This window comes from Buceros rhinoceros, unplaced genomic scaffold, assembly GCF_000710305.1.
Source record: "Buceros rhinoceros silvestris isolate BGI_N320 unplaced genomic scaffold, ASM71030v1 scaffold45560, whole genome shotgun sequence".
Lineage (NCBI taxonomy): Eukaryota > Metazoa > Chordata > Aves > Bucerotiformes > Bucerotidae > Buceros > Buceros rhinoceros.
The window spans coordinates 3374-25151 of NW_010389864.1; the positions used below are offsets into that span (position 1 = coordinate 3374).

Genomic DNA, 21778 nt, shown 5'->3' on the forward strand with positions numbered 1-21778 from the left:
CTGCTATGGCAAAGAGGTGAAAATGATGCTATATTTAAAAAGGTTTACTTTGGAGGAAAAAAGAGAAAAAGAAGGCTGCATATTTTAAGCTGCTGAATAGAGTTTTTTCAGTTAAGAAAAAATAAGAGATAAGTACCATTTTATCCTGAGGGTGTGTTTCAATTGTCAGCTTATATTTTATTTCAGCCAAGCAACTTCGCTTTATATGCAACTTCCGATTTTTGCAATTGTTATGTATCCTTTATATTTTTCTTTAAACTGATCTTCTGTGCTTTTACCCCCTTTAAAAACTCCTTTGGTGGAGGTCTTTGCTGACCCTACCAATTACTACTGACATGTAAGTGGAATCTTCCCACCACTCCTTTCTGTCATAGTTTCTGGGTCATTATTTGCCTGTTGATTCTTTTATTAGCTTGACTTTCCAACCGCTTTAATAGTGTGATTATTGCCAACCTTACAGCTTGCTTCAGGCTTAGTCTTAGAGTGAGATGGATTCAGCTAGCCTGTGGATTATGCTCTGTAAAAGCTGTTTGTAGCAAAAATTACCATTTCTGGCTTACGAACAGTAAACTATGAAAGAGAAACAAATTCTGTGGCTTTGGTTTAAATGAAAGAATGAATGAAACAAAGGAATTGATCTATTTGCAGAGGTGGCTGTTAGTTGTTTCGCTTTAGCTGTAGAAGGAAGACCTTTCCTAAATGTCGTTCTTGCAGGTGTTCTTGCGCAGCACTGTTTTCTCGCACAGCACTGCATCTGCATGTATTCTTATTAGTTGCATAGAGCTGTACGAGTTTCAGTACCATTTTTTAACTCAGCCTTTCTATAAATTATTAAAGTGCTGGGGATGGCTTTTCCAGGGAGGCTGAACTATAGCATTGATATTATGCATGCTGCAGGCAGGCCCTAGATGTTGCAGCCCCAAGTGCACCTGCTGTGGTAGTCTACCAGAACATCATACCACACTCTCAAGTATTCAAAGCAAAGGAATAAATCATGATTTTACAACAGTGCATCAGTTGACTTATTGCTGTTTTGTGACCGGAGGTAGGAAGGTTTGCTGTTTAAAGCCATGTCATTGGTTCTCAAGTCACTCAAGCATGAAAGCTTGTCATATGCCTCTGTAATTGTACCTCACCAGTCTTTCCCTTAACTAGTCAGCTGGGGCTGTGCGTTTTGTCTCAAACACCCGGCTGGCCAGTGTCTGACAGGAGCTTTCTCATCATCCTGTCAGTAATATGCTAACTAGAGTGTATCTTCTGCAGCCTACACTGGCAGGTGGAAAGGATGTTACGCTTTTAAGCAAGTGTCTAAATGTTGTCTCCATTTTGACCAGTATTTGTTTCAGGTAATACAAACCTCATGTCTCTGAGAGCAGTGGTGGTTATAAACTTCTCCTCTGCTCTGATTGCAGGTTTGCTTTGGTGATCCCTATAAAACCAAACCTTTATGTCAATAAAAGATACAGATTTTTTTTTTTGTGGTGAAGGAGCATTGAATATAAATTTACACACAAACATACACTGCAGAATCACTTTTACTATTGCTTATATGCAAAGAGAGCTTTCTGCAGTTGTCTGCAGTTGTCTTCAGTTGTCACAGTGAGCTGGATGAGCAGTGGCTTCGTGTTCCTTGCTTCATTCGTCTTGTTCATGTACAGTCAGACTATCCATGGTCATTCAGGCACTGGGAAGATGCAGAGGCTCCTTGGAGAAATGTAATACCGACCACTAGTGAAAGTGAAATACCCCCTTACTCTAAGCGTAACTTAGTGAACTGCTTCACTTCTCCTGCATCCAACCCTAAATCTGAGGTTCTTGAGTTTATTCCAAAATCCATGTCTCAAGGCAGTAGTATTGTCAACTGAATCAGAAAACAGTTGTGGTGGTTGCATATTTCTTTCACTTCACTTAAATCTCTTTACAGTTTACATGTTGACATTCATGGATATGACTGAAAAAACTGCCAGGCAGGGGTTTTTTTGCCTAGGCTGGTCGCTGGGGTATGGTTTTGGAGGGCAGTGCATGTTAGCATGGAGCCTGGAAAGGCAAAAAGCTCCACTCTCTTATTTTTATGTTTCTGAGTTCAAAGCTGGCTATTTATGGATCTACTTCTCCGGTGCAAATTAAAGATCCAAGGCAGTGGAACAATTGGCTCCATACAGGCCTTCCGTGTTGGAGAAAATAGTGGCATTGGAAGCTGTCATACAGCTTAGTGACATTCTCACATTGCCTTCTGGTGGGGTGATGCTCCCAGTTCTGATTAAATGAATTAGAGTGCCTAATTTGTTTTAACTGTGCACTGTAGTGCAGTCACAATCTTATCTAAAAATGTATTTATGAAGTGTATGGCAGATCCATTGTAAATAATGCTGTTCCAATAATTAAAAAAACTGCAGATTTAAAACATTATAGATTTAAAATTTAATTTATATCTCAAATTTTTGTGACGTAATACATAGTGGGTGGAAATGTGCATGGGCTAAATTTACTTTTGGAAAACAAGAAATGGATGGGAATTTATCATTAACTTGCAAGGCAGAACAGATATTCCACTGATACTTGCTGAGCTCCCAGAAGCATAATTAGAATTAATATTGGAATATTAGGTCAACTAGACCATTTGGTCTGGGAGTAGATGCGGAGTGGTGTTTCATGAGGTGCAGTTTTTTTGGTTTTTTTTTTGTTTTGTTTAAGTGTAATCAGATCTGAGATAAACTGGGCAGAGGTGCATGTGTGGGTGCAGTTAAGGTTCCGTTGGGACACCTGTAGGGAGTGTACTTCTAGCAACAAAGCTGTAGGGTATCGATAAGGAATCAAAATGCGGTTAGGATATACAGCCAGACTTGAAAGCTCTCCCTGTCTTGAAGTTTAGAACAGTTTTCCCATTGCCACAGTGTAATATTATGAGAAATAATTGTGAAAGAATTTATGAAAAGAAATTGAAATGTGTGGTCATCAAATGACTAATATTCTTTCAATAAGGGAGGGGAAAGTTGCAGATTGCTATTACCTGCCATCTATGTAAAACATTAAATATATCACTAAGTTTTATTAAAAAAAATCCCAAACCCCAAACAAACAAAAAAGCCAGTCTGTAGAAGAAAAGCATGTAGACAGAAAGATCTACAAGTTCATTTCATAAAAAATTTTTCACTTGTTAGTTTCAGGAAAAAGAACAAATCCAAGATCAATAAAATCTGGGGTAAAAGTTGTTTCTTTTTCCAATTCATATATTCTTTGGCTAGTCAATAAAAATTGCTTGCACAAAATGCTGTGTAGAGGCAGAAAAGCCTTTAAGTACTGAGTCTTTTATGGTTAGGCTGTTTGAGAACTGCAAGTAAAGCAGTCCATATTCCATTGACCAGAACTCTCTTACCCCCTAAAAAAAAAAGTACCACTGAAGTCACTGGTGGTGGTCTGCAGCGTAAGATGTGAAGAAGAGTTAGTGAAGGATGTGTGAGTGTAGTACCAGCTCTCTGTTCTGGTGTGCCGTTATGGTAAGATTTCCCTCTTTTCATGGTTACTGCTACTTTATCACACTTTTTTTGCCCAAATTTACCAATGATGAGATGAACTATAGCGTAGTCAGTGGTTATCTCTACTATTGTTCGCAATAAGTAAGTTGTCTGTCAGCTGTTCACAAGGAAGCTGTTCCCTGCTGCTTCTTAATTAGTGTATGGCAGAAGAACATACCATACTTACTCTGGGGGAGGAAATGCTAATAAAAATTATTTTCCTGGAAAGTGTCCTTTCAGAAGCAAGAAACATTTGCAGAACTCCCTTGTTTTATGGGATACAGGTCATAAAATAAAGGAGGGATGAACAGGGGACTCGGGAGATGGTCAGGAAAAGGGACAAAAGGATGGATATGTTTTTCTGTATTTTTGTGAGAGAGGAAGAGATGAGTTAGGAAATAAATGAATGTCAAAGTGACAGCAAACAAATTATCAAGAATGTACTGAGATGAAACTGAAGGAATATGAGGAAACTGAAATTATTGAACAGATGATACAAAGATGCGTAATTAGTTTAGTATAGGATAAACGAATATGAGAAGAGACCTGTTAGTTAACCTAATCTGTAATGTGTTAGGGATAAAAGCTGGTGACTAACTTTCACAAGTTTCATTTTCAACCTATGAAAAATGCTAAAAAACTTTGTGGGATGAAGAAATTGAGTAACCCGATCAAGTGATGTGGCTTTTTCTGTGCCACCCACACCTACTATATTATATACATGCCTCTGATTATCTATAAAGTGCATGTAGGTGCTTAGTATAAGCACAGTATGCCAGTGGTATTTCTTGCTGAGCACTCACCTGTCTACTACCTCTTCATTTTTATTTTCTGCTCAGCTTCCATTGTTGGGAAACATGTCACTCCTGGAGTTACAGGCAAGGAACAAGCCATGTCTGCAGTCTTTTCTTTTCCCTTCCAAACTGATGCAGAAGAACGATGCCATAATGCTGCTTTGTGAATCAAGATTTGCAAGAAAAGAATGAAATTGATTGTATATGAAATGCTGTCAGATTCATGAATAACACTCTTCCCTTTCCTTCTCCCAGAATTAATGATAAAAGAAAGTGAATAATAAAAGTGAATAAAAGAAAACCCCAAACAAAAACCCCCCAAAACCAAACCCAGGAGACAATAAGTTTTTTATATTAGTGTCTTCTTTCTTGCATTTGATTTTCACAATGGAAAAAGATAAAATTTTAATCTGTAGACTGGAAATCTATTTCCCTTCTCCTCTCTGCCTTCTGTGAGAGAGAAGAGCTGGGCGTCTCATCTTGCCACAGGAGGAAAATACATTATGGCTTATTTGAGGTCCTCCCTCTTCTTAAAGATCATGGGGATGGCAGATAGGAAACAATTAGCCAGGATCTAAATTAAAGAAATGCATAAGAAGTGTCTTTGGATATTGTGGTTTGACACTGTTCTCTTCCCTTTTGTTGCTAGTTTTTTTTTTTTTTCCCCAGCAGTGACTTCTGACTTCTCACCAATTCCAGCAGAATGGACTAAGGTTATGATTTAGTCTGACTGTTTATTCTTCAGTGCTGGGAAGGGTTTTATGCTCTGTTGTAAACTACCGAAAGTAAGGACGCCCTTCCCACTTTTACTCCATAGCAGTTTTCCCCCACCCATTCAAGAAATGGATGGGAAGGTAGGTCTTAGCAACTGTTACGTATCTGTTACGGGTTTGGGGCCTAATCTCATTCCTGATCAAACGAGATTTAGATATGGATGCCACTCTAACAAAGCTGGTAGTCTCAGGAGTTGTCATAATGTAGAGGAGAGGCTTCCTTCCACCCATATGACTGTTACCCTTTCAAGGAGTGGGTAGTGGTTTCTCAGTAATTCTCATGAATTGGGAGTCTTGGGGTAACAGCAATAAGACTTGTTCTGGGTTGATGGTAGCTACTGAAATTGCTATGGGTATTAATAAGTAGATGAAATAACTAAACAGAATCGTTGGCATCCTTCAACATATGTGTGGTCAAGGCAGTGGGAGGGAGGCAGTTCTTTGGCCCGATGGGACTATGAGGGAGGAGGGAGAGAGCACACCAGTACCCATTTCTGGACATGGTGTTGACAGAGATTGACAGTGTTTGAGGGTTTTTCAGGAAATGGTTTTATCACAGTAGTTCTTCACTTGCGTACAGTAGATTTTTCAGAGGTCATACGGTATCACAGGTTAATTTTACTTTAGCATTTTGTCTAACTTCTGTTGCAGTTTTTGGCTTTCTGACAAGATTCTGCTAATCAGTTTCTGTCTTTCTAGTTTGTGTGTTGCGGTGTGGGCAAATCTTGCCACCTATGCTCTGCCTCTCTTTTTACCTTTGTTTGTAGAAAAGGCTTTGAAGAAAACAATTTATATAGATAGAAAGTAACTGCCAAGTAAGTTTTGTGCAGGATACAGAATAATTATTTTCCTGTTACTCACTGAAATAATGTGAATGATAGGTATCCAATAAGCATAATGTGTGAGTCTGCAGATCTTTCAACCAAAGTAATACCACTCAAGACATGTCACGGTGTTGTAGCAAAAACTAAAATTAGAAAAAAGGGACAGTCGCTTGGAAATCCAGCATAGAAGTCTTTGTTGGTGTAAGTGAGCGTTGGAGTAGGAGATACACACATCAGAAGTAACTTGGTCCACTTGAGGGACAGGGAGGAGCTACACTTTTCATGTTCCCAGGAGCAGGTAAACCTGCTTTGATCAAATGAACTAAAACTTCTCCTGATGGTTTCTGTTCAGTAGTGTGTAGATTTTGCACTACGGTCTTCCCAAGTGGCTGCTTATTGCTGTAAGTTGAGAAGTAACTCATCATTCTCTGGAATTTGTGTGTTATTCCAGTCTTGCAGAGATTTGATAGTAGTCAATTTACTGTCAGCCAATAAGAAATTTTGCTAACAAACAGTAACGTGGTCTCCCACTATTTGGAGAGACTATATTATCACCAGGGATGTAGTTTCAGCTTTTTTTTTTTTTTTTCTCTAGGAGATATAACTATTGTGCTGGAATTACTACAAAACTCAGGAGAAAACACCACATACTTTCCTTGCAGGGTGATGAAAGCTTATGTGGTGATGCTGGCTGCAGTGTCATATCAGAAGAGATCAGAAACAGACTGAAAGTTTCAGTTGTATGCAGTAGTGTTAGTAAATTCGTTACTGATAGAACGGGACAGGAAACCATTCATGTCCTATGCAAGTGCTAGGGATTTCAAGTTAAATTTGTCTGTTTATTAGAGGGTTGAACACTAACAACTTTTATCATAAAATGTCATTTTAACTAGTAAAGTCAGTTGACTCTTGTTTATGTAATTTAAAATCACATTATTTAAACCAATTTTAAAACCATAATTAGATTTATTTTTGAAATAAAAGTTGTTTAAACTAGAAAACAGTCTTTGAAATGGAGAAGAACAATCCAACAAATCAAAATTGTTGGAAGCAGAAATATTTAAATTTCTGTTCAGTATTGATAAATGGGTTTCAATAGATAAAAGGTTTACTTAAAAACACCCCCCCACCCCCCCCCATTTTATTATGGGTAGAAACACAAATCTGATAGTTCTTTTCCAGTCCAGTGGATTATAGAGGATGTCTCAACATCATTTGTTGCCCCAAAACATGTGTTAACATGTAAAACAGATTTGTGGTAACTAGGTATTGCAGCATGGCTCTACTAAAATCTAAGATATTTTAGCAAACTGCAGAGTTGAGCAATAGTATGTGTCTCTGTATACATAAATATATAGCAAATTTTATTGGGCAGATGCTTTCACCTTATATATACAAGCTTATCTGTAAAGGGGTTCACAGTTGATGTAATCTCCAGTTGTTGCTGGTAAAATAGGTAAGCCTTGAAGACGACTTCAAGATAATTTAGGATAATGACCACTGGTCTTGAAAAAGAGATTTTTCTGATCTATGACATTTCTCTTAGAAATTTTTTTTAAAAATGGGATCTTGATAATTTCTTTTGAAATAGATAGCAATCACCAGGCAGGCTTCATACAAATACAAATGCCATTTCCCCTAAATAGTGTAAAGAATTGTTTTCTGCAGAAGATCTCACCACTTGGTCAAGCAACAGATGCTTATTTCTGCACCGAGGAGGTCATGCTACGCGCTCTGCCTTACCATCTCCTCCTGCAGCCTTTGTCAGGGTGCCTGTCGGGGTTCTGGCTGCCTCTGCTCCCAAGCGCAGGTGCTGTCGCCTTTATAGAACTCTGAGTTCCGATGTAAGCAGTCGGGCTCTACTAGGTCCCCAAATGCTTTTCAGATCTCTTGAACTGTCTGGTTACTTAAGTCATGCGGCATTATTCCAAGATGTGCAGTAGTTCCCACTTGATTTGGAAGAGTGAACATGTCAGTTAAAGATGCAAGTTATTTAAATAGCTAATGAATTTGAGAAATGCAGTCACTGTTAAAACAGTGAAGGAGGTATAAAGAGAATTTGCTGGAAAGTGAGCAGTGTTTTACTATGAAATCCATAATTACCAGTATTTGCTCAAAGGCAGAGTTGTCACAGCATTCACGTGTCACAGGCTGAAGAGCAGCAGAATCCCACAGCTGCTTGTGTTACAGGATGTATGCAACAGGAAACTCTGAAATATACCCATGCCGTACTGAAATGTTTGGAAATCTACTGCAGCAGCATGGGTGGAATGTTTACATTAAGATGTTATTAAGTAGAAAAGCAAGGATCAAGAGACCTTGAGATGTAAGTAGTCAAATCTTTACTGTTCCTGCTAGAAATGATAACATTCAGTAGATTTTTTTAAAATGAAAAATAGATGCCAGTCTGATGCCACACCAAAATACAGATTGTAAAACAATAGTTAATAAAATTTCAAATGTTTTCAAGGAATTATCCACCTCCGTTAAAGTGAGACTAAAACATAACGCAGACATAAGCAAAGATAGGAAAATATTTCTTCATGCAAATGGTATAGTCATCTTAATTCATAATTTAAGAATGCCTATTAAGAGGAGGAGGAGGTGGCTGTATGCATTGGGGGATATCCTCTATAACTGCGTGCTCAGCTTGATTTCAGTCTGTGACTGAAATATACAAAATGCTAATTTTTATATAGGTTATTGTGGTTTGAAATGTGTGTACTATGTACAAGGGTATGTGGACATACTAATTAGTTATTCCATATCTATTTTGAGTAAAGAGCAAAAACCATGATGCTGAGCTTGACTGCGTTATCAGCAGTGTTACTTAAACTACAGTGGAGAGAATATGGAAATTAAACTCATAAATCTCATTGTATAAAAGAGGGATAAGAGACTCATTTCTTCCCCCAAATCAATTAGTTCTTAGTAACAACACAGTAATTCTTAAAATAGCCTTTGTTTTAAGTCTAAAATGAGAGTAATTGCAGAGCTTTGGTGTAAAGCTAAGAAATGAGATGTTAATCTGAAACGAAAGTTTAAATAGGGAATTATGATATACTTGGCTCTCTGCAGCGCAGCTGTCAGGCTCGGGCAGCTCGCTGGTCAATAGTGACATTCTGTGTGTCAGCGAACAGAGCCTCCTGATACCTTAACCTGCAGTTCACACGTTACTGAAGCTCCAACTGTCGAACATTCAAGTCCCTTGGTACTACTGCAGCTTCCAGATTCTCCTGACTGGCTCATGTTTCATTCTTTGGCAATTTGCCCTAATGATATCCCTCAGGAGCTTTCAGACCCTCTTCTTTTCCATATTTAATCGTGTTATATTAATCTGAGTGCTGAGCAAACTATGCTGCACAAATCATAATTGTCCGTGATTTCTACTGCAGTGGTCTTGTAATTCCGTTCTTTTTTTTGTTTGTTTTTATTGTAAAAATACATGTACAAAATTACAGTGTAATTTTTATTTACAAGTCTAAATGTCCAAGACAACCAGGGTGTGAAAGCTTTAGGTGCAGATGCGTTCCACAATGAGGGTTTTTTTTCCTGCAAAATCCATGTTTTAGCACTTGCTGCATAGATGGGATTTACATTTTATTTTTAGCTCTTCGCTTTGTTACTTAAAAATCTGATACATGTCTAATAAACAGGGCTATTATCAAGTTAAACTCAGATAGTAATTTTGTTGTGATATAGAACATTAGGACAGTCTTGTATTTTCCCGTAAGCTTGTTGTCTTCTATGTGGGATGTTCCCCCTGTCCTTTTTTTAAATGAGATTTGTAGGGTTTTATGTACTGGGTATAGACTATCTTATTTTCAACACAGTCTTGATGTTTTCTTGTTCTGTTGTTAACTCTGTGGTTGCATAATAAAATAAATAAATTTGAGTGATTCCCTGATAGCGAAGTAGTATTTGATAGATCAATTCTGTAGGTATTGCAGATTCTTGTTCACTCAAGGAGTGAAGTCGACTGTGTTTTTAATCAGTTCCATGGATTTATTATTTTTTTTTGGTGGTGGGGAGAGAGGATTGTGGTGGTTTTTTATTTTGTTTGCTTGTTTATTTTAGAAGAAAAGAGATGTCCATTTTGAGTGGTAAGCAGGTCGTAACACCTCCTTTCTATGTCAAGGAGTCTTTAATTTCCTGGTGATGCTAGTGCCAGACTTGCCAGTCTCTGCTTTGGGAAGGGAGTTTGGGAACATTGTAATAGAGTTGCTTTGCCACCACAGGGAATATTCACTTCAGTTTGTTTTAAAGGTAGTTTGGAAATCAAGATAGCGACACAAACAGGAGTTAATCCTGCTCCTGAGTTTAGTGCTCTTCTGTAGCTTCATGCAGGTATAGATCAATTCCAGTTGCTCCAAATAGCAGAAATGTGGAGCAAAAAACTTCCCTGAGCCCGTCCCGCTCAGCAGAGCTGAGTGCAGCTGGGGTGCACTCGAGTTCTGTGCGTTCCTGGCAGCACCCACGTTTGACCACGATGAACATCAAGTAGTGCATGTTTATTTTCCTTTTTCCAAGGAAATAGCTAAGCAGGGCTAGCTTTTAATTGACTTGTTAGCCAGAGTTCTTGCAAATGTACTTGCATACACATATCAGAGTTCTTCATAGACGCGTTTAAGCAATTAAAAGTAATTAAAACAATGCTATAATAGGTGGTTTGGGAGGCTAAGATTCTTGCATGTCTAAAAGTTAATTTAAGATTTTGGATTTTCTTTTTATTCATGTTTTTGTTGCCAATTCTGTGTGTGTGTTTTTATTTTTAGTTAACTGCTTGTGTTCATGCGTCCGCTGCATTGTTATATCCAATGTATTGGCAACACATTTACATCCCAGTGCTTCCTCCACATCTTCTGGACTACTGCTGGTAAGACAGCTAACCTGTTATCCCCATTTCTGAGTTTCTTACCTGTCTCGTGATTCTGAGTAACTGATGAAAACACTAACTGCTTGTGTGAGTAAATACACCGTTTATGAAAGCACCTAAGCCATGTGATGAGTTGAACAGAGATACTTCAGCATGCCTTGACATGGTGTTTGAATTGGTACCTTGAATCACCTTGATTGCTATCACAGCAGCACTTAGAGTCGTGTTTATAATAACTGCTCCTTTTTTATTGCTGGAGAATGCATTCAATAATTTAAATGCAACTGTGTTACAATTTTCTTTTATTTGGCATTTATTTTAACTTGAAATAAATGATACTGGTAGAAGCATTCAGAAAAAAAACCTGGTCAGTTTTTTCTGAAATCAAACGTTGTCAGTCGTCGGTGTTTTCTTAGGTCTCTACAGCGATGTAATGTTAGTATTGTAGATGCAGTCAGGTTCAGGATTCTATCCAACATCTTCCTGAGAACGCTTAAAATCTCCTTTTGGTCCTTTGAAGATTTTCATTAGAAGAATTCTGCTTCTCTGGACATGTGGTTGTTCACATGACAGACTTCATGGGAAATTTTTAAGTTGAACAAGAAAGAATCAGTTTTTGAGTCACTTCTGATCCTTCAAGGAATAATGTTTCCACATACCTGTGTTTCAAGATTTCAGGCTAAGAAGAGAGCTACTTTCCTTTGTTCGTAGTAGCACCAAAGCTACCAGATGAGATTTTCCATTAAAGCACCTAAACCAGGAGTATCCATCCCTGGAGACTTTCGCTTTAACTAGACCCCATGGATCTGTGGTTGAAAAAGGAACTATTTAAAGCCATTTTTGAGATCAGGAATTAGTATTATATATAAAAACCCAAGTAAGATACCTACCAACATGTCTATGTTTCTGTTATAGTTTTCCTTCACAGAAATAAATCATGCTTGTATGTTTGCTGGGCTTTATGTTATGTTTTGGTTTTTTCTGGAACCTATAAATATTGATGTTCCATTGAACTCCACCCAGTCTATTGAACTTCTTGATTTCAAAGAAATTCACATTATGTTTTCTTAAGTCTTGCTTATAGTTTACAATATATCTTTTTCTGTGGTAGTTCCTATACTTCATATGTATGTTATTACTTCGTTTTTAAAACGAAATCAAATATTCTTCTTGCACGCCTCTGCTTTCAACTATAGCTATGCCTTTCATCTTTAATGATAGTTTTCTTTTGAAGAAACTCTGTACTAATTGTTTTTCTTCCTAGCTTTGATAAAATGCGCCAACATGGGGGTAGAGCTGGGCTGTATTACTTGAACTTACTGCCAGAGGCTTTGTAATTCCTTCAGTATCATCCGTAAGTGGTGTTCTCAGGAGGTAGCTGAACACCTTTATTCAAGCCGTACCCTGCAGCTTGGGCTTTGTTGGGACATCTCCCATGAATTCTCCTTTTCTTAGTGTTGTTCTGAAATGGTATGCAAATAAATGAAGTAGGGGATTATCAGTCTGATAATTTTGTTAGTTCCAAGGCAGTAAGGCCACTTTAAACAAAGATAAAATACATTTAAATCTACTAGTTTAAACATAGGCTCTAATCTTGCCACTTTTTTTTTTTTGCATGTTCATCATCCAACATATTTTGAGAGAAATCCACTTTTTTTTTTTTAATGAGTTGGACTGTATATCTTCAAAAGTTCACAAAAAAATTTCATCATTCTGTGGGGTTTAGAATTTGATAAAATACATAAACTGCCTAGCTAGTACATTGTGAGCATGAAAAAAGGAAAATGTATCTTTGAGTAAACCAGTTTGATCTATATTAAAAATTTATTGAAAGTCTTCCACTTGCCTTTTTAATCAAAAAGCCTCTTAGGTTCTATCAGGCAACCTGATACCACGATTGGTTTTAGGCATGATGTAGCAGTAGTAGTCCAAATGGAGTAGTCCAGACTCCCCAGCACTGAGCGTCAGCGTGGACTGTAATGCTGTCAGGACTGGCCAGCTTACGAATACTTGCAAGGTCCAGTGCGTGAATGTAGTGTGTATTAGGTACTTCAGGATGGTTTTACCCCCCATATAGCATACCTCAGCCCTGAGTTCTGCTGGGAGAACTTCACTGTGAGAATTGGAACAATCATCCAAGGAAGAGATAATGAATTTCTAAATGACAGCAAGTATTAGGCAGTGACAGTAATTGTCCTTTTAGCTTTAGAGGAAGAAAACACAGCAGAGTTACTAAAAAACCCCAAGTTTTTCTGAATATTTTTTAAGAATTGGTTTGTCTTCTACACTTAAGTAAGAAAAAAGATACTGCTGCAATCAGCCCAGTGGGTGGCTGGCTTTCAAGAAAGCTGTTACAAAAATTAAGTTTGAGCATTGCTATAGTAATTGCATTTGAATGAAATTAATTTTTGTAATGGAGAAAGCTAATTTCATCAAATTTCTGCGTAATTTCTTGGCAAACTAAGTCACTGATAAAAGAATGTATGACAGTTTTGTCTGTGATGATAAAGCATCTGTTCTACTGATGCTCTGTTAAGAATATAATGCAGTTAAAAATTGAAGTTACAATTGCAGCATGTCTTCTTATGAAATTTGGTCTCCTCTGAATTGGGATGTACACACGCCTGTTTTCGTGAGAATGGGACAATTATTTTCCAATTAAGTTGCGTGTTTTGCATAACATAGTAATTATTTTAGGCAGTGATGCTGTAGATTAATAACATTTTTGGCAACAACATCCATAAGCAAGAGAAAAAATACATAGCTGCTCCTGGTAATATCATAGTAAGCAATTTCATGTACATATTACAAACCTTTGCTGTTAAGGCTTCGGAATCCTTCAGTAAAAAAATTAATTCTTTGCTGAAAATAGTCAAATTGACTTTCAATGCCTGGAATTTTTATTTTGTGCATTTTCAAGATGCATTTATCTAATTAGCTTTGTACCTTTATTCTGTTAACTTCTTAAAATTGAAATGATGTAGCTGTTGCTTTGTTCTACAGGAAAGAGCTACATGCTACCCTTTAAGTGACAGATTTATTAACAGAGCAAATCCTCAGCTATTTTAAGTCAGTACAGACCTGGTGAAGCTGCTACAACAGCGTTAGTGTACAGGAGAACAAGTGTGCCTAAAACGCGTATATGATATAGCACGTATTTTCTCTGCAGTTTCTCCAGTTCCTGTTGTTTGTAATGCTGATACTCAGCGTGATGAACCTGAGCATCTATTTTGCTGCATATTCAGCAGACGAATCCTCAGTTAGTGTCAGTCCTAGTCATTCTTGTTGGCTTGGTTATATACGTTGTGTAGTATAAAGTGTTCTTAAAATTGTGGAGTGTTTTAAAGCTGTCTGATTCCTCTCTGAATAGAAAAGTATGTCTGCTCTGGAGTGACACTCGTTTATCATTCCATGTAATTTGTGTTCAGTCCACTAAGGCATAAGGCCTTAGCCTGGATGTAGTCATCAGGAGGTACCAAAATTTTTCAGTATTAGGCTAAAAAAAGATGTGTGGGGATGTAGGGGTCTCTGTTTCCCTTACTGGAAGTCCCAGTGCCTAGAAGCCTTAAGCCATGACAGTTTGCAGTCTCAGCAAACATTTATTTTAATAATATAACTATGATGAAAGCTGATGTGTCCTCAGTCTGGGTTTTGTTTTGTTTTGGATTTTTGTTGTTTGGTTGGTTGATTTGTTTTGGTGGGGTTTAGGGGTTTTATGTTTTGATTTTTTTTTTTTTTTTTTTGCATTGATCCTCTCCTGTGGGACATTGTCAATGGGAGCAATTGGCTAATCCATAGCGTGTACAGATTTTTCTAAAACTGGCTGCAGTCGCAGGCAGGTGAGAATTGTCACTTTTGCTCCCAGAGTTGGAACCAATTGATGAGGCCACGTGAACTGATGCAGTGAAGTCTCTCCCTGGCCTCGGGATGTCAATTGCCAATCTGTTGGTGCCGGTGGCTTAGAGCCATGACAGAATTAACACAAGGGGAGAAATTATTGTATGTCAGCTGTCAGTGTTACTTCATATAAGTTATCTTACCATCCCATTTATTTTTCAGAGATTATTTTTATTTAAGTTTTTTCTCCCTGGTCCCTTAGTATTTAATTTCCCACTGAGCTGCTTAAATCGGCTTTTCTATTGCTTGCTTCTCTGAAGCGAATAGCAATCCTGCAGTATCCAGAAGTGTGATGACGGTTGTTGGAGGTTTGGTTTTTTTTTCCCTTCAACACTGGATACTGAATATATTCTTGGTCAGATGATACTAGACCATGTTCCCTAGCAGAAAGACACAGAAGATTATAGGAAGCCATAATAAATTATCCTGACTATTTCAGCTTCTTGCTTGCATACTGCAGGAAGTCTCATTCCAGAGGCTTTGTGTGGATATTTGTTTTATTTTGAGAATATAGTTCCTTGTCTTATTCAAATTGGAAGTGAGAAGTTTACTATCTTGAGTTAAATAGGATACTATACAGCTTCCAAACACCCACCAAGGAAGGGTTTCAGAATCACCTTCGGAACCAAAACTGGCATTAATGATGTTTGCTTTGCAGTGTGGTGTTGATCATGGGTACAGTTAACTTTGCCAGGATGGTGTTTTAAAACCATTGTAGTTCCAGGAACAGACTGCTTTTGGAACATCTAGGCTGGCACACAATATGGTTCGTTTCTCAGATGAGGTATAGCAAGCCAGTTACCAACCTGTACGTGTCTTCTCGCTCATACTTCCATAGTTGGGAACAGCGTCCTTTATTGTGTGATTGTCTCTATGGCAGAGTTAAAAAAAAAAATTCCTTGTCTAGAAAAAATTTTAGTTACAACTGTGTTCATTTGATACAGGCTTAAACAGCGAATGTTAACTAGGGACTGTATGTGCCAGGATTCAAATATGTTGTAGTATTTAAAACTTTTTTTTAAAAAAAGATGTTGGTACTTTAAACTTGACCTTTTCCACTTTTTTTCTTCAGTGCACCAATGCCTTATCTAATTGGCGTCCACTTAAGCTTAATAGAGGTAGGTTTACTATCATCTTCTGTGTCCTGGTAAGCATGAGGTGTGTGTGCCATAACTGATAATTTTAATGGAAATCTTTCAGAAAGAATCCCTGAAGTTTAGAATTACTAATTTAGAGCTTCAGATGCTTTACAAAGTAAAAAATATCTTTCTTTGAACTCTTATTTCTGAAGTGGTTTATGGAGACCTGTAAGCTCTACATCATGATTTGTTTCTGTGTCTAGTAGCTCAGTGATAGCTTTTTTTCCTGCCTTTTTTTGATGGTTCAGCAACAGATTTTCCCAGGTAAAATTTATTTTGGAGTCACCATCAATCAGAATTCAGCTTTATTCTGATTCCGCAGGTATTTTACGTTCCTGTCCCTCTGAAAATTTAAGATTCGTTCCATAACATTCATAACTATTAATATAGAAATGAGTATTTTTTTCCCCAAGAAACAAGATGTAGCCTTTCAGGTTTGAACATACAACAAAACAACAGCTGAGAAGTTAGTTATAGCTGGGTTTTGAATAGCTTTGCTTTTTCCCAAAACCATTTGATGACACCTAAGCCTACGTGTATTAGTCTGATTATCATGCAGAGTAGATAATTGATTTGGGAACTTTTTTCATTTGCACTTCTGCTAAAGCAGTTTCGAAGGATCAATTCTCATTTGCTAAGCTGATGAGATGGGTTCTCCCCCAGTCTGAGCCACTAGTGCTTTTGTGTTTCCAAAAAGGAACCTTCTGTCATGGAGACTTTGTAACTCATAGCCTTGTGTTCTCTCGAATCAGGTTAGAATGACTTGCATACGTTGATTGTAGTGTCTTGACTAGGATCTTTTTCTTTATTCCATCAGAAAATAATGGAACAGAAAGGCTTGCTCTGAAAAAGAAGGCACTTAATTTCTTCTGGAATTATTTCCTGGACTGCACTCTTATGTATTATTGCAGGACCATGTTGAAAAGAGTTCTATCCTTTGTTCCTGAAAGGAACATCCTTTTTAATTCTTAGCTGCTAGTCAATCTATTGATGAAGGATTGTTTCATCCATTCTTCTATAATTCTGTTAGACACTATGTGCCTGGGACTTACTTAAATCTGCAAATAAGTATTTAGTTTTCTCTGTTTTTCGTCTGATTATATGGTTAACTTCTATCAGATTTTCAGAAATGAGAGAATTTAATGTTATAAGATATGCATAATGCCAGTATATTTAACTGTGTTTTGTGTAAGTCTTGGGTTTCAAGAACTCATTTCTTGAATATGCTTGTATTTCAGAGATTAATAATATAATCTCACCGTTTGATGAAGAGGAAATGTTTTTAAAAGCTACCCTGAATCCTGCATCTTAATTCATGAATCCTGCATCTAAAGCTCCAAATGTTGTCTTTGCCATTATTGTTCTTTGTAAAAAGCGTCATTTGTAATCTGGCACGTTATAATAAAAATGTACTTTAGGAGGGTGCTGCAGTAAAATGTGCTTCCACTATTTTTCTTTTCCTCTTAACAGAGAGTAAAAAATAGATCACTGGAGGATGTGGTTTTGCTAAATGTTGACACAAACACTCTAGAAACCCCTTTTAATGACCTGAACAACCTACCTGGTGAAGTGGTGAGTCTTACAGATATTTCATTCTTTCTTTCCTATATAGATGCTTGAATTATTAGTAGTTATTTTTGTCTGGCTTTGCTAACTGCTATGAAAGTAATAAGGGGGTGAAAAGCACCAAGCGTGGACTCCTATGTTTGAGATTTTACCTTTTTTGACAGTTGAGGAGATGTTGAATGGAGCATCATATTCCTTATTATAAAAGTAGGATCATAATTATAAAGCTAGCTGCATTCATTAGGCGTAGCTGCTTTAAACGCAAGAGTCTCTTCATCTCATCTTAATCATTATATTACAAAGTAGGCATTTCTGTCTGCCTAGTGGCATGTCTTGCAAAAGAACGAGAGAGTTTTTGAAGGCAAAAAGAAGAAGGGGGCCAATTATCGGCTTCTGCTTCCCTGCCACCTGCCAGCGCTTTCCTTTTAATTAATGATCTGATGGCACTGGTCAATATAATAAGAAATGCTTGTACAGTTGGGGTCAGAAAATTCAGGCTTTGATCTTCTTCAACTTTCTGAAACATTTATTTGTTTTCTGTAAATTATTTCAGTTTTATTTTAATCTCTTCTATCCTGCTGAGGGCTGCGTGAATGCAAACCTGTACTGTTTGTCATTTGCTTTGGCAGAGCAAAGACTGCTTACTTAGAATTCTATTTGTAAATTAAACTGCAAACCCACTTTGTCATAAAAGTGATGGGATCCTTTTGAAATGACGAAAACTGTCTTTTGTCTGTAAAGGATGATAAATTAAGTGCCAGTTCTTTCTGGACTTTGATCTTGCAAAGGGTGTCCCGTCCCCACCCCCTCTTTTTTTTTTTTTTTCTTGTTGCCTGTAGGTGAACATTATCTGTATATCATTTTAAATAGTCGCAAAATTCACTTACCTTGTTTTTCCCAAAAGAGCTCTGGAAGAATATCATTGTGAAAACACTATTTTGATTCTTTAGTTATAGACACTCAAGCTATTCACAAATGGTCAAGACAAAGAATTTTATATCAAAATGTGAAATCAAAGAGTTGCGTTTTCTGAAATTGTAAGTCGTAAAAACAAACTGCCTTAGTCGAAGTAGGGTGCTGTAGTGATGTACTATGTCTTTTGGTTTTGTTGGTAATTTGTATGTATTCGGTACAAGAGAAATCAAACTCTTGATGATTATATTAATGTCATTTCCCTTTGATTTTAATGATGTTAAAATCTAGGGTTTTATAGGTCAGTCTTTCTTTTGACACAGCATCAACTACAGTTCAGAAATGTAAAAGACTATAAAAATTATTCTGCTGCTTTGTGAGTTTACATTAGTGTGTGAAAAAGTATATACATACACTTTTTATATACGACAGTTTTGACTGTATTCTGTAGTTCAAGAGTATCACAAGTTAAGTGAAAAATGAGTCATTTTCTGGTGTGTCAGTAATTTTAACAGACCCTGCATTCAAGTGAGGAGGGTGGAGGTTATAGTATCGTGGAGGTACCTACCTTTTGTCAAATAATAGCTAGATATAGAATTGACAAGTAGGTATCATCCATAAGATACTGGGGTTGTAGCTGGAGGTCCGTCAAAGAGTAAAAATGGGTATTTGTGCAATGAGAGCAACTTCTCGTGTAATTTACAGATGCACATCAAAATGATCTCTAAGTGAGTAGGACAGCATGAAGAAAATAGTGATACAGATCTTCCTACTTTTAGAAGTATATTCTCCCCCAGGATATATGTATGCTGCTGTTAATGTTAATGAAGGTTATCCAAGTGTACAGACTATGCAGTAGACTGAAAATATTTCGTTCCATGTATAATACAGAACAAAACAACTGTGTTTTATGCAAAATATACTTGCAAATTTTGGGGATTTTATAATGAAGCTTTCAATTTTAATAGTCCGATCTCTTCTTCTGCTTCAATCTGTAAAGCACTTTCATTAAAAAAAAAATAACAGAAAATATATACAATTATAGTTGGAAAATGTGGAAGCAAAAGGCACAGACGACATCCGTGTTTGGCTCATTAAAGGACGAAATGCTTGTCCTTTTGCATTCATGAGGGGCAGTGCAACGGCTGTCTTCTAAGTTAAAAACTGAGGCATAGGAGAGTCAAAATGGTGAGCGAGTGTCAAAGGTACATATGTGACACATTTTAACCTATATAAATATACTTCATAAGCATACATACAAAGGTAGTAAAACTTCTGATGAAGAAATATAATGAGTATCTCTCAAGGGTGATAAAATAGAATGTAGACCTGAAAATATAAAAGAAGCTCTAGTCTTACTATCCCTTTCAAAAATTGATTCCAGGTTGGTTAAAGTCTAACAAAAGAAATGCAGTGTTTTCAAAGAGTTTTCTAAGATTGTTTCTTGTGTCCGAAGGAAATTGGGTAATTATTTTCTTGATCAGTAAGCCTGATGATGTCCTCACAGCATAGGTATTTAGTAGTTTACCCATGTATAAGTAATATGTCTATTAAAATGCTCTGGTGGTGAATTTTTTCATGATGCATTTAAGATGGAAAAACATTATTATATGGCATTGTCTAATAAACCGCATAATAAATTAACTGAGATTTAAAGGCATTTTTAAATCATTCACTTAAGCATTTAAATTATAGTTACAGGCTAGATGACTTTCTATGCATGTGAACTCTATTATTCTGTCAGACTGACCAGTGGTCTTGACTGCAAAGGTCAGTGGTCACAGTTGTCCTGAATTACCAGTCCTTTTTTCATGTGGACCCTCTGCTGCGTTGCATGCTGTAATCTTCTTAATGGCTTCATTCCAATATTCACACATAATATTTTAGATTTATTGACTGTTAGAAATACTATCATGCCAGTAGCAGTTCCGTTCCTCCTAAGGTATTTAAAATTGGAAAAATAAATCAATGCAAGACTTTCAGGAATCCTTTGTTTCCTTAGAGGGGGAAAAACCTTCTCTTTCCTCTCTTCTGACAAGAACACTTGTTTTTAAATTTCATCATTTCACTCTGAATTTGTCTATTATTTTTAATTAAAAAAATGGAAATAAGTAGCTGCTACTGCGGGAGTAAATTTCCTATACAATAATACTTAGATCACCCCTTTAATAATCTAAGACATTAGAAAAAGAGCATTCGTGATGTGTATAAATTAATGGGCACCACAGGCACAAATTTATAAATGTTGGGCCTGATCTTGCAATACCTGCTTGCGTTTAGCTCTGACAAAAAGACGACTCCTCTGCTCAGATTTGAACACTTTCAAAAAAACCTTGAAGAACTGAGAGCATCACTTTTAGCAGCCAAGTTTCACTGACTTCTCCGTAGACTAAGCAGAAGAATTGTTATAAGATCTTCAGAAAACAATATCCTTCGTATGAGTTTAGCATCTTCTGTGGAAGGTAGATACTGTTAACCATAAAATCTACAGACCTGATGAAAGCTGTGTAGTGTGTAAGCATCACATGTTACAAGGCTATGATGCAATACAGAATCTAGATGGGTTTTTAGAGTTTTAGTTTTGAGATTCCTGAAGTTTCAGGATTTTAACACCATAAATTTGGACATACGAACTTTACTGTTCTAGAAGAAACATTTGAGAAGTAGGCTGTAATTCATGTAGAAAATAACTTTAAAAACCAATTACTGGAGTGCAAATTACTTCTGGAAATATAATGATTAATAATATTATAAAGAAGTTATGGTCAACATGTAATAGTGCAACTAAAAAGATTTTTTGTAAAATTTAAATATAATAATTTACTATGTTTTCCCACCGGAAAATAGCCGAAAATACATTTTAGAAACTCAGAGCAATCAGCAGTGTTTGCAGTGTTATAAGGCAACTATTTATTTTCAATAAATTATTAGAGATTCTGATGAACCTTGAAATAGTTTTAGAAGTTAGAATATGAGATTGAAAAGTACAACTAGCTCTAAAGACGTATTTTAGAGTAGATGTTTTCCTATAAATGAGTATTTCTGATTAAATGCTCGTGGGCTGTCTGAGGTGCCCAAGTCCTGTGTGTGTAGACCATACCAAATATGTAGAAGCCCTTTCATTAACAATGTTGATTTAAATCGTATCAGATTCCATTTTGTTTAAAGGTTTTTGTTTCGTTTGAATTTTATGTTCAGTTCTATTCTTTTGCTCACGTGGATATGGAAGACACATTAGTTATGCTTTGATCAGATACTTATATTTTTGGAATCTTAGAAGGGACATAGGGTGACTATTTTAAAAAACGTGTTTTGCTTTAATGGCCCACACAATATGTTTCTACATTTTAGTTACATTCGATTACTTATGAAAACAAAATTGCATATAAATCTCAGGACTTTCTAAGTATCTGAAAAACTGTTCTGTTGATTCAGACCTTTCTGAAGCTCTGATTGCTCTTCACTGGTAGTATTTAGCGGTT

The 21778-nt window shown here is 36.7% G+C and overlaps 1 protein-coding gene across 1 annotated transcript in view; it reads left to right on the forward strand.

Moving 5' to 3' along the window:
* The window catches only part of LOC104492812 (DENN domain-containing protein 1B-like), a gene marked incomplete at its 5' end in the record, with an annotated part of 37822 nt that overhangs the window by 3310 nt on the left and 12734 nt on the right, over positions 1–21778 (forward strand). Inside the window, 3 exon segments of the mRNA XM_010135415.1 lie at positions 10682–10782; positions 15752–15797; positions 17289–17390. Of these exon segments, the coding sequence (XP_010133717.1) occupies positions 10682–10782; positions 15752–15797; positions 17289–17390 (249 nt within the window).